Source organism: Scyliorhinus torazame, chromosome 25 (assembly GCF_047496885.1).
Source record: "Scyliorhinus torazame isolate Kashiwa2021f chromosome 25, sScyTor2.1, whole genome shotgun sequence".
Lineage (NCBI taxonomy): Eukaryota > Metazoa > Chordata > Chondrichthyes > Carcharhiniformes > Scyliorhinidae > Scyliorhinus > Scyliorhinus torazame.
The window spans coordinates 6,393,316-6,410,930 of record NC_092731.1 but is presented as its reverse complement, the minus strand read 5'-3'; the positions used below and the strand labels follow the sequence as shown (position 1 = coordinate 6,410,930).

The 17,615-nt window shown below is 44.0% G+C and overlaps 1 protein-coding gene across 1 annotated transcript in view; it reads right to left on the bottom strand.

Annotated features, from left to right (window-relative positions):
- LOC140402267 (protein Smaug homolog 1-like) overlaps window positions 1-17,615 on the bottom strand; it is a 98,996-nt gene that overhangs the window by 29,683 nt on the left and 51,698 nt on the right. The window contains 1 exon segment of the mRNA XM_072489906.1: window positions 5,014-5,280. Coding sequence (XP_072346007.1) covers window positions 5,014-5,280 — 267 coding nt within the window.

Below are 17,615 nucleotides of genomic sequence, written 5' to 3'. Positions count from 1 at the left end.
AAGGGCCCTGGCTAGATCCCATCTGGCGTGCCACATTCGCTTTTGGGTGCCACACATCAAAAATGTTCGTAGAAGGCGTGCAGGGCAGACACACCAGAATGATTCCGAAGAGGACTGCTTGCCTAAACTTGGCTTGCCTTCCCACAATTTTAGAAGCTTGAGGGGATTTAACTGAGGTGGTTAATGTGATGAAGGGATTTGACAAGGTAGATACAGAGAAATGATTTCTTCTGGTGGAAGAATCTAGAACAAGGGGCACAATCTTAAAATTAAAGATTAGAGTATTTAAGATTGAAATCTTCATGCTCTTCTTCACAAAGGGAGTGGAAACCTGGATTTCCCTCTTCCAAAAGGCCATCAAAATCTGGGGTCAAGACTGATACATATTTTTATTAAATAGCTGTCAGGAAACAGGGATCAATTAATTTTACGAAGAACAGCCTCCTCCTGTTCCTCTCATAGTCCACAAGTTTGAACTAAAATATTATTCAGACATTCTTCTCTTTCTTGTAACCGTGTAACATCCATCACCATAGAACAGAATCATAGAAATGTTACAGCACAAAGAGGCCATTCGGCCCATCTTGTCCATGCCAGCCTTGGACACCTTGATGCACCTTCCTGCACCCAGTCCATAGCCCTGTATCTTACAAAACTTGGATGCAGATCCAGGTACTTTTAAAAAGGAATTTAAGGTCTCTGCCTCCACCACCAACCTGAGCAGCGAATTCCAGACTCCCACTACCCTCTGCGTAAAACATTCTTCCTCACGTCCCCTCTACGCCTTCTGCCACTTACCTTGAATCTATGTTCCCTGGTTCTAGAATTCCCCACCAAGGGGAACAATTTGATCCTGTTCACTATCTCTTCCCCATATAATTCTGCACACCTCAATTAAGTCACCCCTCAGCCTTCCTTGTTCCAAGGAAAATAACCCCAACCTATCCCATCTCTCCTCGTAGACAGTTTTCCCACCCTGGCAACATTCTTGTAAACCTCCTCTACACTCTCCCCAGCGCAATTACGTCTGTCCTGTAATGTGGTGACCAGAACTGCACACAATACTCCAGTTGTGGTCTCACCAGTGTTTTCTACAATTCCAATATATAGCATTCATTGATTTCAGACCCATATAGGCACACCTGCCTAGAGGTCACTTGATGCCAGTCTGCAATCATCTACAAAGAGGAGAAAAGAAAAAGCGTTCTGGCGTAACTAACCTTTTGATTTTTCTCCTTCCGCATGATAAAGGGGAAGAGAAGAGAAAGAACAATTGTAGGAGATGCCTATCCATTTGAGACGAGGATAAAAGTGACTAGTTAACGAGGAATTAAAACCCTTCACACCAACCCATTGGTATTCCAATCTCGCAGTTACCTAACTAACACATCAACATATTCATTACATATTTGCACACTTTTTCAGTGTTGAAATGCACCTTCCAAATATGGTCACTGATTTCTATTTTTGACTAATGTCATCAAAATGGTAGTTGCTGCAACACTTAACATTTAAAACTGATTATTGGATTGAGAGCCAAATGACTGAAATATATCAAAGTCAAAACGATATTGCATTTCCACATATAAGAAAATCTATACAAGTAAGCCGCACGGACTACTCTCTCACACCACCCAACTCTGACCAGATAGAAGCAATGACAGAAGCCTGACAGCAATTCAATTTTAGGCTGGGGAAAGGATGCTGTGCAAACGAAAACTGAAGGGGAGAGAAACAAACAACATAGAGCAACACGATTGGTTGAGAAACTCTTAAAACCAGCTTCTTTATTCGGAACACCATGATTTGCTAGCGGAGGCAGTATCATTGGTACGTTTCAGAAATGTGTAATGTTGGGTGCATGAATTCTTCAGGCTGTCTCATTCTGAACTGAGGGAAATAAATCAAAATAAATCAGTACAGTTCGAGAACACATCCTTCCAAACCAGGCTCAAGTCTGAAGAAAGCATTTGGATCTGAATAGCACTATAAGGAGATCTATCCCCGTGACGCAAGTAATTTGGATATGATGAATTAAGAGCACACCGCAGACTGGCTTAATTCAGAGTCTTACTTGAAATATATTGGCACCAATCCATGAAATAAGCATCCTGATGACACTGGGAGGTTTGAGCAAGGAATAATGTGGGCAGCACGGTAGCACAGTGGGTAGCACTGTTTCTTCACAGCTCCAGTGCCCCTGGTTCGATTCCCGGCTTGGGTCACCATCTGTGTGGCGTCTGCACGCTCTCCCCGTGTCTGTGTGGGTTTCCTCCCACAAGTCCTGAAAGACGTGCTGTTAGGTAATTTGGACATTCTGAATTCACCTGTGTACCCGAACAGGCGCCGGAATGTGGCGACTAGGGGCTTTTCACAGTAACTTCATCGTCGTGTTTATGTAAGCCTACTTGTGACAATAAAGATTATTACATTAAATTAAGTCTGGTTTTGTTCAGGGTTTATCTCTTCAGCACTTTTGCTCATGGAGTGATGAGGTTAAAATCCTGACATATCCTACGCTGAGAAATAAGTTTCACTCAAAATACCGTCTGCATTTCAGAGAATTCCTAACACACCTTGAGGAATCAGAGATGTAAGTGACTGTATGTTGATATTAGTAATAATATTTTTTATTACATTCCTATATCATCTTTTATTACACTTCTTTGTGTTTTGATATATTACGGAGTGTAATATGTGTGACTCAAACCTTGGTTACTGATGAGGTCGTCTGAATCTCGTGAAGAAGACTTAAACTCGTCCAGTAGTAACAAAAGGTTTATTGAGTAACAATAACAATAATTGCGTGAGTTCTTTATTTTAACATTGATACTAGTTATAAGGTTAAGATCTAACTACAGTAACTATGCGTAACTAAACTAACCATCTGAGCTAATCTGATACTCCTCTCCTGGTCACAGTACATCCAAAAGAGAGCGCGAGAGACCCAATGTGGTTTCTTTTATACCCCTGTTGTTCTGGCCCTCTAGTGATCATCTGGTGCTACTGATTACACATTAACCCCTTATGTACATGCACATACAGAGATCATTACAAATATTACTTGGAAAGGCAATTCAATTCTGCAGGTCTGAGGCAGTAGAGTGGGTGGATAAAAATCACAGGATGTGGTTCATATTAGAAGCACCCATTTTCTGAGTCATGTTACAAGGCAACTACTCCAGTTTTAAATTGCTTCATAAAGCAAACATGTGAGGCTCCAGCAATTTATGAATGTCATCGTAACACACGGGTTACTATCTTATAACACCTCAGGCGTCTACTGTTATCAGATAGCAAATGCATCCGCAGAGGAAGAAATGTAGACAGAGGAACTAAAATGGAATTACACAAGTCCAACTCAAATTTCAGGTATTCCTGTCAGATATCGGAAAATAGTGTTATTGATGCACATCCTGTTTAATTAGACACACCCTCCCAGATCTCACCTGTTGTAATATAACCCTACTCATCACCTGAGCACTATCTGCTTTGAGAACAGGCACTCAGCCGAGGTAGCAACCACAGTATAAGTCAACACATTTGAGGGAGTGGAAAAAGCTGCTCAGTTGGGATAATTGTCCGACGTCCAAATACCCCCAAAACATAGAAGAGCTTTTTCTCTCACCCTCGACCAATGCAACAGTGTCTGTCAAGTGTGAAAAGCTCTGCGTAGGATGCAAACAAAACACCCCATGAAAGATACGGGATGTCACTCGCGATTATTCAACTGCTAAATACCGTGAACTTAAAACAATTCTAAATACAAACTAGAGACAACAATCACATGGTGCCCCTGATAATTATTCAATGGCCACCGCTGGAAATAAGTTCTGGATCTGTGGTTTTTCACTCTCTCGGTCAAACAGCCCATAAACACTCTTTTTGAGCACGAGCCCAGGTAACCATTCAGACGAATATCGGAGGGTAACCGACACCCAGTCATCACCTTCCGGGTATTAAAATGCAATAGATTCAGCTTTTAGATGGCAAGTTACTCAAAGGCCAAAACTGCTTGTTCCAGTGGAATATTTAAGGAACAGAGAGTTCTCCCAGTTCCCCGGCAACATTCTTCGCTCAACCAATGCCTTCTAGGATAGATGAAAAAGGCCACTTATCCCAGCTGCCTGCGGAGTTTTATTGGCCGTCACGTCTATCCGCAGAACGATCATTGGAATTCTAAATAATTTATTGGAGGCGAGCACAGAAACGTTTTTTTGGAAATGTGTTGAGATGCTATGTAAATACAAGTCTCTCTTCCAAAATAACTTCCATCTTCAAAAGCATTCTGCTTATAGGCTCACTTGAAAGAAAAATTCTGAACAATAAAGAATTCTATTCGGTCCAGAACAGCAGCCTGAGCTCCCGGCTTCGATAACGTTCATCAGCGCCTGCTGATGCCCCCATTTTACCGTTCTGGGAAAAAACATTCGAAAGGCTCCTGCTACCAAACAATACACAGGAAAAATAAAAAGAGAAAAGAGATCAACAAATTACTGGAATCTATTCTAAGATGTTTTCTGAGTTACTGATCAAATGATGTACATGTTTTTCCTGCAGATGGGTGGGTTAGATAAAATAAGATCTGTATGCGATCAAGGCAGAAGGACCAGTTGCAGAATGAACATGGCTCAAGCAATAGTACCCCCTTTCATAGAAATATGTTCAATGTGACACTGACAAGATCTTTCACAGACCTAACCCAACTATCCACCTCATCACAGTTGCCTTTATCTTGATTATAGCACTGTCAGATCCCAACACAAAAGACCAACCTCAATACAAACCTCGATCACATTCAGTCGGACTAGCTGTCGGGTTCGTAACAATCCTAATTTTACTCTCCACTGCAATGCCCTTCCTGATAACCACGTCAACAAATCTGAGTGAAAGGGTTCCACCTATCCCTCAAATCTACACCTAACCGCCTAATCTTTATGCAGACTTTCAGCCTAAACTCTTGTGTAGTTCAATCACATTTTCTGAGCCAATAACCTGGTCATTGTCTCTTACCTTTCATGCCACTCCCCTCCTCCTGAAATGTGTTGCGACTTGACCCCTGTTCCTCTGTCTGCTCACTGCCGCCACTCCCAGAGGAGGCTATGCTGCTCTGCGGGGAGAGCGGTGCATGGTCTGATGGGGCGTAGACTGCCCTGGTACGCAGGTCATCTGGAGACATCCACTCGCTGACCACAGACTGGTTTGTCATATTGATCGGTGGGGTGAGGGAAACTGAGCGCTTCAGAGGACTGTGGTTGGTTTGGGTTTGGCCTTGGAGAACTGAAAATTAAAAACGGCACATTAATTTATTTTTTTAAAAAAATTAAATGAAGAAACTTGCTCCGTCCTGCAACAAATAGTGGGCAAAATCAAAAAAAAAATAATGAGAAGATAGGGTTCAGGAGTTCAGTCCTGGTCAGTCCTGCAAAAGAATAACTAGCTCCGTAGCCTGAGCCGAATTGTAAAATGTTAAATCTTTCTTTCTTGGTTAATAATTTACATCACTGTGCATCTCACTATTAAATATTTTAAAATCATTATCTACTATGTGAACACGAAATGGGACTTGGTAGTCTGAACTGGTGGTGGATGGGCTCTACCTGCACCCAGAGCCCTCTTCCTGAACTACCTCCACTCCTCCCAACTGAAGGGTCTCGTGCCAAAACGATAAATACCGAGTGCTCTTGATTGCTCTAAATCTAACCACACTGTACTCCAACCCTACAAACACCATCTCTAATGTTCTCCTCCAAATGTTGGTTAGCTGGAGACCCAAGTTTGTGTAGCGTGATTTAAAGCAGAGGACTCTAAGAATCTCAACAGATCTGCCCCGAGGTCTGACAAGTATGACTCAAGGCAGAAACATTTCACACACATACAAATAAATGCTGATTCTGAGGTTCAAACGTGTCGAATGATAAACAGATGTACAATAAATCTATTATAAAGCTTACACTTTCTTTTGCATTTTTAATATCCCAGAATTAGAATGTTGGAAATAGGAAAATGCATCTTTCCACCACGAAGACGATGGTTAATGCCTAAACAGCGACTCCAACTATGGATGAGATTTTAACAAATACTCAACTACATTAGAACCAAGGGTTGCTCATAAATACTGGATTGTAAAGGGGGAAAACTAAACACCAATTAACATTTGCAAGGCTCAAGTGGACAAGATTATTCCAAAAAAGATATATTGTGTGTACAGACCAGAAACTTTATTGGCCTGGTTTCATAGAACAGTAGCTCTCAAAATAGGGTCTGTAGAGAGACACTCCAAAGGGTCTTGGAAATAGGCAATGTGCAGTAGTAGTCAGGAATAAGTGAGTGAAAAGTGGCCGGAGGCATATTCTTGCTTTCCTTTCCCTGTACTCGCTGTCTAGGCCATCCTTTCTCCTTGTTCCTGCCAAGGATAGACAGACTCTGCAGTATTTACCTATAAGTAAATGTCTGTTTTCTTAAAAGTAGTATTAAAACACTCATGTAGCACTTTCATATTAAGATGATATAATGTAGATGGGGGATCAGTGATTATTAAACCATTGGAAAAAGACATCCTACTACCAAAATCGAGAAAAGCAACTTTTAACAGGCCTCTCAAGTAAATGGTAATCATCAGATCTTAGTCACACAAAAGTATACTAAATTTATTTTGGCAATTTTCCAGCTCCACCTTTTCGGGGTTACTGTTCAATGGTTGCTGCTTATCTTAGGGTGGATCTCTCACTCATGGGATTGCTTTGACAACAAACTATTGATAGAGCCACAATGCATCCTGACCAAACAATCATGCATGCAGGTTCCTAGAAGAGTTAATGGATAATGATCAGGAGCAGCAGCACCCATAGATTTTCCACCTCCTGGTTCAGACCATCTGCTGCTGCCTTGTTGGAGATCAGCTCAGATTGACTAGGCTCATTGACACACCGCAATGCATGGGGCAAGCCCTGCGTTACTTTTTTTGAAAATCCCTTTTCTTGTTCTGTCTAGGTTTTCCCACTCATCACAATGGTAGAACGCATGTTCTCATTTTTCGACCGATGCCACTCGAGTCAGTAATCTTACTAATTTTTCATCTTCCTCGGCCATGCGTATGGATGTCAATAATAATTCACTCATCAATCCAGCTAATTCAATGCTTTGTCTGTATTGTAGTTTTCCATTGAATAGTGGCTACCAACAGATACTGGGGCACTTGACATTTTTGTATAAGGTTCAAGATATTGGCTCACAGTTGTGCATGCTCTAATTGGATTACAGGATGACATGAACTGCATACAATGATTCCAAATGCTTACAGGAGCTCTCTTCAACTTATGCAGTTTAATTAGAAGCATCAATTCTTGTAATTATAGCATCAAATCTTAGAAGTTCTCTTCCGATTTGCTGTTTGGCTTTTTGTTTTCCTTCCAATTGCCATTTTATGTTAACTCTCTGTGCGATGGTCTCAGTTGATCTGGGAGCTCTAAAAGAGGGGTCTGGAACTTTCTCATTGGGCAGGGTGACATTTATAACAAGTCATCCTGCACCACCGTCATGTATCTAATGGCAGAGGCCTAAATGTTTGCTGTTGTAGTAATCAGGTGCAGCCACGAGTCTGTTCGGTTGAGGGAAATGAACTGATGTTTAAATGAATGTTGCTTTAGAAATATGAGATGCTTCATGATAATGACCTGTTAGCAAAGGTACAGCATTTACAATATGTTCAAGGGACCACAATTAGGAACATGTAAACTGGAGTATATAATAATAACAATAATCTTTATTAGTGTCACAAGTAGGCTTACATTAACACTGCAATGAAGTTACTGTGAAAAGCCCCTAGTCGCCACATTCCGGCGCCTGTTCGGGTACAAAGAGGGAGAATTCAGAATGTCCAATTCAACTAACAAGCACATCTTTCGGGACTTGTGGGAGGAAACCGGAGCACCTGGAGGAATCCCATGCAGACACAGGGAGAACGTGCAGACTCCACACAGACAGTGGCTCAAGCTGGGAATCGAACCTGGGGCCCCGTGCTGTGGAGCCACAGTGCTATCGTGCCACCGCCATAACACCAGATTTAAAATGTGCACAACTAATACTGCCCAAATGGAAGTGCATGGGATGCTTCAAATGGCAGAGAATAATAAGTGTGCATATACTATCTTCCTTCAATGCCTTTTTAAATGGTTTTGATGAGAGTGTTGCTCAAACAGAGAGCATGAGTAAAATTTGGGGAAAATGACTGGGAGGCAATATAATGAATCACGTAAATGAGGAATCAGACTGAGCTGTCTTCTGAAAGGTGGTATCTTTCCTGATCCCCTTTAGTTACTGCTCCACCACTGGTGACTGTACCTTCAGCTGCCAGGGCTCTAAACTCTCAAATTCCCTTCCCAAAACTCTCTTTCCTCTTTTAAGATGTCCTTCAAAATAGATCTCTGACCTATCTGCCCTAATATTTCCATGTGGCCCCTATCAGACTTTGCTTTGCAAGGCTGCTGAGTAGTGCTTTGGGATGTTTTATCACATTCATACAAGTTGCTGTTGTCAAACATCAATTAACTGCCACAAGCTTTTAATACTCAAGATTTATGAAATCTCAACTTATGACAGCAAGCAGCACAGGGGAGACCTCTTCGGTAATTAAAAGCTCATCCATAAAGCAGAATTAGCTAATTAAACTAGATTTAAATATGAACATTCACAAACTTAAATCAGGCTACTAAGCAGAAGCCACGCACTGCTTCGGAGAATTTTCACTCAGTTAAAAAAGGCTGTGAATCAGTGCAGGAGAGGAAATTGGCCCATCATCTTTTCCTACTGCTTCACATTCCGGACTCTGCCTTGGGATAGGGAGAGGGAGGCATGTCTATGGCTTCTTTGACTGGAGTTGTTGTTTCTACACTGCAGTCTCCCAATCCATTTTCCCCCCTATTAAATAGTAAACATCGTCTCCCACTCAGATTGCTGAAAATAGGCACATTATTGCTCAAAGCAGCAGCTGGATTAATTTTCTATTCAGTAGGGATCTGCACACATAATAAAAACCCTGTATGATCAACCTCTGGGAGCTTTCTTGGCAAAATACTTTTGTGACACACAGTGAATATCAAAATGAATCACTGGGAAAGTGGATGAGTAATTTAAACAGAAAGGAGTGGATTAAAAGCTTCAAATCAAGGTGATAAAGGGGGCTTTTCTCATTCTCTAAATTTCTAACAACATTTTGTTGTTTACCTGCTCTCGTTTCATCTTTTCTTTGTAAGCTACATTGTCACTTCACTAATTTCCTTCCTTCGGGGGGGGTTGGGAGACAGAGGAGAAATTTGTGCCATGCAGGCAAAACAAACTTTTAAGCTTTAGAAAAACATTCAGCATTTTCAACTGTTCATTACCACCAACAGCTTCCAAAGGGAAACATTCCCATTAGCTAGAATATCCAACCACCTGCATCATATAAAATTCCTGGGGGTGGCACTGCTGCCTCACGGCGCCGATGATCCGGGTTCGATCCGGGTCCGGGTCACTGTCCATGTGGCGTTCTCCCCATGTCTGCATGGGTCCCACCCCCACAACCCAAAGATGTGCAGGCTAGGTTGATTGACCACACTAAATTGCCCCTTAATTGGAAAAAAAAAGAATTGGGTACTCTAAATTTATAAGAAAAATAAAATTTCTTCATACAGGAGAACACAGTATATTAAAAAGCCCCAGAGACACACCAGACAACCAAGTTAACAAACTAGGCACATTTCCTGAGGTATGCAAACACAGTTTGGATAGGCAGAGATCACACAAGTATGCTAAATATGTAAACTCTTCACATAAACCTCAGTTAGTGAAAACAGATGAACATGACGGCAACATTTGTGGGATGAAGCTATTGCATTAGCATATAGGTCAGTCAAAGGAGAGATTAATAGTTCATAGGCATTTTAATTAATTAATTTATTTTTAAAAGGGGGGGAAATGGAGGTCTCCTGAACCGATAAAGGTTTGCCTGCCGCCATCGAGACAGCTTTCTAATAATTTTTAAAAAAAATATCGATCACCATTTCTTTAAAACATGCATTTGGACCGAAGTGACCCAGCATAGCTCCAGAGCACTGAAGAGAAGAAGCGATGAGCATGTGTGTTCATGTTCACCATTCTCTGATCGTAGAAAAAGGTCTTTCAATGCCCCAGACTCACCAGCCTGGGGCATGTTATTGCAGCAAAAAAATACAAGATATGAGCGGCAAGGTAGTCCCAGCAGAACGCTTAAGGTACTGTTGGCTGTTGTCCGGAACATTAATTGCCTGGGTGAAATCATAGCTAGGATAACGTGGATGTTTTCCCTAAATGGAAACTGAAGGAAGAAAGAAAAATAGTCAAGAGCCACACCAGCACAATTGTCTTTCAGTCTAACAGAGTCTGCAGTACATTTCACACAGACTGCTACTGTAGAAAATACCAGATTTCCGCCGTATAAGGGAGCACGACTATAGTATTCACAGAACAGAAAAGAGCCATTTGGCTCAACAGATCCATGCCAGTGTTTCTACTCCATAACTGCCAATGGTACACTAAGAAAATACACTGGCACAGCAGCTGATCATTGCTTCCCACTTCCCACTGACATCAAAAAAAAGATTAGAGTGCACGTGTCCTTGTGGCACCCAACAGCTGACTATTTAACAGCCGATTGTCCCCAATCACTGTAGATGAACCACAACAGGGTCAGTTAGTCAACTTCTATCTCGCCAAATTTGCCCGATATGCAGTAAATTGGGTAATATAGCATCTGTCATATGGCTTTACGCCGCCACCTCTGCGACTCGCTCAACCCGAATACAGATCTTCAGGCTCACCAGGAAAGATCCCAACAGGCAAGCAGGGTGAAAACTGCATTACTGGCCTACGATAGCAAAAATGAGAGAGCAGACAACAGATGTCAGCAGTCACCTCACACAGGCATTTCAACATCTGCAGAAGGCAGCAACAAGCACCCTCGTGTACTTCAATATAATAAAGTACAGAACTCGCCATATTCAAGAATAAAACTAATCAGAACTGGTCGGCTGTCAATATGTTTTCAGCAGTGACATCTCATCACAGCTGATTGAAGTTGATCATTTATTTCTTCTGGTTTCACTTGCATATCATTCAGAGAAAGCCCAGGATGCTTAATTTTAGTTGACTGCACAGAGGAGAAAAACAGCTGTAGATATGTACTGCCTTCAGGCATTTTTGTTCCAAGCTATATATAGACTGACACCACTGGCACGGTTGAGTACTGAATGTTCTCTGTAGCTTTTATAACGCACATGTTTTCGATTATGTAACATCTGCAACGGACATTTTCTGAGTTGTTTTAATAAGTTATTTTCTCTTTCCTTTAGGACCCCCTTCCTGGACTATGTTTTGCCCTTCAGCAAGAGGGTGGACAACCGAAATACTCCCAGGCCTAAGCCAATGCCAGTCAAACCAAAACCAGATGCATGCGACAGCCTGGTGACTTTCTAGGCTATTTTATCTTTCAGAGGAAGTGCTGCTCTCCCTTTCTTTCCCCTTCCCCCATTCCAAGCTGTGGAGCCATGTTCTGAAACTTGTGGTGAAAATTCGTAATCTATCCTATGGCAGTTTTCTGGAACTCACTGAACTGCCTAAATATTTCTGCTGCTAAAATACTCTGGAGAGGAGTGGATGGAACAAGTGAATGATTCTTAAAATATGGCCCTGCAGTCAAAGGTTTCTAGCTTTAAAGTATACTTTTCGCAAAAGCAAATTGCAACTTTTTCCCTCCCTCTTCCAAAGGCTCGATTGTTGAGATGCTATTCCACAGGTACGGCACATCCTTTAGTAGAAGAGCCAAGAGCAGTGACAGACTTTTTAACCATATGGAACATCAGGCCAGTACAAATTCTTTTCTCACCTAATTCCTCTCCATTAGAAGTCGCTGATAGCTATTCTTGATAGCTTCCCAGACCGGGATGCGGAGGACAACCGTAACATCTTATTTATTGTGCGGTCGTGTTCCCCAACTAAACACAGGCCAAGGGTTGCACCTTGGAACAAGTCAGCAGGGCTTCCACCACTGGGCCTTTGTAAGGAGTTTTATTTAGCAGTTTTGCAAATATTTCTGTGCAATGTAGAAGTTTCAGAGTACAAATAAAATTTAACTCAAAATATAAAACCTTAACACCAAACATGAAAATTAAGGCAAACTGGCATGATCGCCACTCAATTATTAAGAGCATAAAAACATAAGAAATAGCAGGAGGAGACCGTTCGACCCTAGAGCCTACTCCGCCATTCAATACGACTGATCTACTTAGAATCCACTTGTCCGCTCCCCATATCCCGGGAGATCAGAAATCGGTCTATTTTAGTCTTGAATGTACTTCGCAATGGAGCATCCACAATCCTCTGGAGTGGACAATTTCAAAGATTCACGGCCAAGTGAAGAAATTTCCCTCATTTCAGTCCTAAGTGATCCATGTCTTATAATCCTGAGGCAGTGGCCCTGGGTTCTAAATTCCCAAGCCAGCAGAAACAACCTCTTAAGTGTCTTCAGAATTTTGTATGTTTCAATTAAATCACCTCTCATTCTTCCAAACACCAGGAAGTATTGGCTCAATTTACTCAGCTGGTCATCACAGGACCACCCTTTCATCTCAGGGATCAAACTGGCGAGTTATTGGGGTAGAACTGCCAAGTATTTCCGTTGTTGGAGCGAGAGACCAAGACTGCATACAGTATCCTAGGTACGGTCTCACCAAAGCTCAAAACAATTTTAACAGACTTTTTAAATTCCCCAATTCCCTTCTGGTAAAGAATAAACACATAATTTGCCTTCCTAATCACTTTCTGTGCCTGCAGGCCATGTTCCTTATAAATACACTCAATTTTTCTGAACATTAGCTTATAATGCCTTCAAAAAATATTCCTACTACCAAAGTGAATAACCTAATTTCTCCACATTATACTCAATCCCAACTACCTTGTTGCCCACTCATTTAACCTGTCTGTCCCTTTGCAGATTCCTTGCATCCTCCACATGCTTATATTCCCATGTAACTTTGAATCAATAGCAATCGGAGATATATTACTCTTGATCTCTTTACCGAGGTCATTAATACAGATTGTGAATAGCTGAGGCCCCAGCATGGATCTGTAGCTACCTGTCCATTAACCAATATTCCAACTGTGCCAATATATTATCCCCAATTCTATATGCATATAAACCTTTCATATGGCACCTTCTCAGAATCACAGAAATACAGTGCAGTAAAGGCCTTTCAGCCCATCGACACATTAAAAATACCTGACCTACCTACTTAATCCCATTTGCCAGCACTTGGCCCATAGCCTCGAATGTTGTGACACGCCAAGTGCTCATCCAGGTACTTTTTAAAAGGATGTGAGGCAACCCGCCTCTACCACCCTCCAGACAGTGCATTCCAGACCGTCACCACCCTCTGGGGAGGGTAAAAACGTTTTCCTTCAAATCCCCCCTAAACCTCAATCTTGTACACTTCGATCAGGTCGCCCCTCAGTCTTCTCTGCTCCAACATAAAGACCCAAACCTATCCAACCTCTCTTCATAACTTAAATGTTCCATCCCAGGCAACATCCTGGTGAATCTCCTCTGCACCCCCTCCAGTGCAATCACAACCTTCTCAAAACATGGCGACCAGAATTGCACACAGTGCTCCAGCTGTGGCCTCACCCAAAATCTATACAACTCCAATATGACTTCCATGCTTTGTAATCTATGCCATGATTAATAAATGTGTCCCATATGCCATTTTCATCACCCTATTAACCTGCTCTTCTGCCTTCAGAGATCAATGCACAAACGCACCAAGGTCCCTTCATTCCTCAGAATTTCCTAGTGTCGTGCCGTCTAGGGCCCGAACAGGCGCCGAAATGTGGCGACTAGGGGCTTTTCACAGTAACTTCTTTTGAAGCCTATTGTGACAATAAGCGATTTTCATTTAATTTTTTTCATTTTTATTGAATACTTCCTTGTCAAATTTCTCCTTCCAAAGTCTACCACTTCGCACTTTTCAGGGTTAAATTCCATCTGCCACTTATCTGCCCATTTGACCATCCCGTCTGTATCTTCCTGTAACCAAGATACTCCACCTGTGTTAGCCATCGGCCAATCTTTGTGTCATCCGCAAACTTACTTATCCCACCTCCCACATAGTCATCTATGTCATTTATATAAATGACAAATAATAGGGGACCCAGCACAGATTCCTGTGGATGCCACTGGACACTGGCTTCCAGTCACTAAAGCAGCCGTCCGTCATCACCCACTGTCTACCCTATCAAATTACCACGTATCCCTTGTGCATTTGCTTTCTTTATAAGTCTCCCTTTTCAAAGGCTTTGGTAAAATCCATATAAACCACCAACTGCACTACCCTCATCTACACTCCTGCTCACCTCCTCAAAATATTTAATCAAATGTGTTAGGCATGCCCTCCTTCTGACAAAGCCATGCTGACTATCTCTGATCAAACCTTGCCTCTCCAAGTGGAGATAGATTTTCCAATAGTTTCCACACCACTGACATGATACTCACTGGTCTGGATTTCCCTGGCTTATCTCTACAACCTTTTTTAAATAGCGGGATCACATTAGCTGTTCTCCAATCCTCTGACACCCCCGTGGCCAGAGAGGAATTAAAAATTTGGGTAAGAGCCCCTGCAATCTCCTCTCTCGCCTCCCACAGCAGACTGGGACACAATTCACCCAGACCTGGAGATTACTTTTAAGCTTGCCAACACCTCCATTACCTTGTCAGTCCCTATGTCACTTTGCCCAAGAGCCACATAATCTCTCTCTCCACAAGTTGTATACCTACATCCTCATTCTCTTGGGTGAAGTCGGATGTGACGTATTCATTCAACACCCTACCCCATGTCCTCTGGCTCCACAGATTGCCCCATTGGTCCCTAATGAGCCCTATTCTTCCCCTGATTATTCTCTTCCCATTGATAAACTTACCTTGAGTTTCCCTACCTTTACCAGGCAGAGCTTTCTGATATCCCCTCTTTGCTCTCCTAATTGCTTTCTTAAGCTTAATTCTGTATTTTCTGTACTCCAGTAATGCCTCCACTGCTTCGCTCCTTGTACTTGCTAAAAGCCTCTCTTTTCCTTCTCATCCTCTGTTGAGCTACCAATCCTGCCCCTGCCTCAACCACGTCTCTGTGATGACTACTATAATCACAATTTCACGCGTCAATCCTCGTCCTTTTTAAAAAAAAAAAAATTTTTTTATTAAAGGTTTTCATAAAATATCAATAACAAAGTAAGAAAAAGGAACCCAACAGGGTTAAGTACAAAACACAATCTAAAAAAAGCAACCCCCCAAACCCCTCCCCCCCTGTACATAAATAATAAATTAACATTAACACCCCGACTTAACACAACAGGTGTATACATCCCCTCAGACCCTCCAGTGTAAATAACATAAACAAAAATAAAGTAAACCTCCCCCCCCCCCCCGAGCTGCTGCTGCCATTGACCAATGTCTATCGTTCTGCCAGAAAGTCTAAGAACGGTTGCCACCGCCTAAAGAACCCTTGTACCGACCCTCTCAAGGTGAATTTCACCCTCTCCAATTTAATGAACCCTGCCATATCGCTGATCCAGGATTCCACTCTTGGGGGCCTCGCATCTTTCCACTGAAAGAGAATCCTTCGCCGGGCTACCAGGGACGCAAAGGCCAGAATTCCGGCCTCATTCGTCTCCTGCACTCCCGGCTCCTCTGCCACCCCAAACATTGCGAGCCCCCAGCCCGGTCTGACCCTGGATCCTACCACCCTCGACACCGTCCTCGCTACGCCCTTCCAAAATTCCTCCAGCGCTGGGCATGCCCAGAACATATGGGTGTGATTTGCTGGACTCCCTGAGCACCTAACACACCTGTCCTCACCCCCAAAGAACTGGCTCATCCTTGTCCCCGTCATGTGTGCCCTGTGCAGCACCTTAAACTGTATGAGGCTGAGCCTCGCGCACGAAGAGGAAGAATTCACCCTCCCTAGGGCATCTGCCCACGTACCCTTTTCGATCTCCTCTCCCAACTCCTCCTCCCACTTACCTTTCAACTCCACCACTGGGGCCTCTTCCTCCATCACCTGGTAAGTTTCCGAGATCTCTCCCCCCCCCCCCCCCCCCCGAGAGCACCCTGTCCTGTACTGTGTGTGGCAGTAGCCGCGGGAATTCCACCACCTGCCGTCTGCCAAACGCCCTTACCTGTAAGCACCTGAAGGTGTTCCATGGGGGGGGGGGGGGGGGGGGGGGGGCGTACTTCTCCTCCAGCCCACCCAAGCTCGCGAACTTCCCGTCCACAAACAGGTCCCCCAACTTTCGTATCCCTGCCCTGTGCCACCCTGTTCTTCCTGGGGCGAACCGGTGGTCCACGTAATGGGGTCCACACCGACGCCCAACTTCCCCCCCCCTATGCCGCCTCCACTGGCCCCAAATTCTGAGGGCCGCCACCACCACCGGGCTTGTGGTATACCTCCTTGGAGGGAGCGGCAGCAGCGCCGTTTCCAGTGCCCCCAGACTCGTACCCACACAGGACGCCGTCTCCAGCCTCTTCCATGCAGCCCCCTCCCCCTCCATCACCCACTTGCGCACCATTGTCGCATTGGCGGCCCAGTAGTACCCACAGAATTAGCCAGCGCCAGCCCCCCCTACCTCTGCTCCTCTCCAGGAACACCCTTCTCACCCGAGTCCCTCGCGCCCACACAAACCCCATTATACTCCTGTTAACCCGCCTGAAAAAAAGCCTTCGGGATAAACACGGGGAGGCACTGGAACAGGAACAAAAACCTTGGGAGCACCATCATTTTGATTGACTGCACCCTACCTGCCAAGGACAGCGGTAACGCGTCCCACCTCTTGAACTCCTCCTCCATTTGCTCCACCAGCCTTGTAAAGTTAAGCCTATGCAGGGCCCCCAGCTTCTGGCCCCCAAAATATCTGAAGCTCCTCTCCGCCCTTTTTAGTGGGAGCTCGCCAATCCCCCTCTCCTGGTCCCCTAGCTGAACTACGAACAGCTCGCTCTTCCCCATATTGAGCTTGTCGGGAAAAGTCCCCGAATTCCCCAAGGATCCTCATTACCTCTGACATTCCTCCCACCGGGTCCGCCACATACAGCAGCAGGTCGTCCGCATAAAGCGACATCCTATGCTCCTCCCCACCCCGCACCAACCCCCTCCAGTTCCTCGACTCGCTCAGTGCCATAGCCAGGGGTTCAATCGCCAGTGCGAAGAGCAGGGGGGACAGGGGACACCCCTGTCTCGTCCCTCGGTGCAACTGAAAGTACTCGGACCTCCTCCTATTTGTGGCCACACTCGTCATCGGGACCTCATACAACAGCCTAACCCACCTGACAAACCCCGGTAGCAAATGCACGGTAGCATTGTGGGGCAGCACGGTAGCATTGTGGATAGCACAATCGCTTCACAGCTCCAGGGTCCCAGGTTCGATTCCGGCTTGGGTCACTGTCTGTATGGAGTCTGCACATCCTCCCAGTGTGTGCGTGGGTTTCTTCCGGGTGCTCCGGTTTCCTCCCACAGTCCAAAGATGTGCAGGTTAGGTGGATTGGCCATGATAAATTGCCC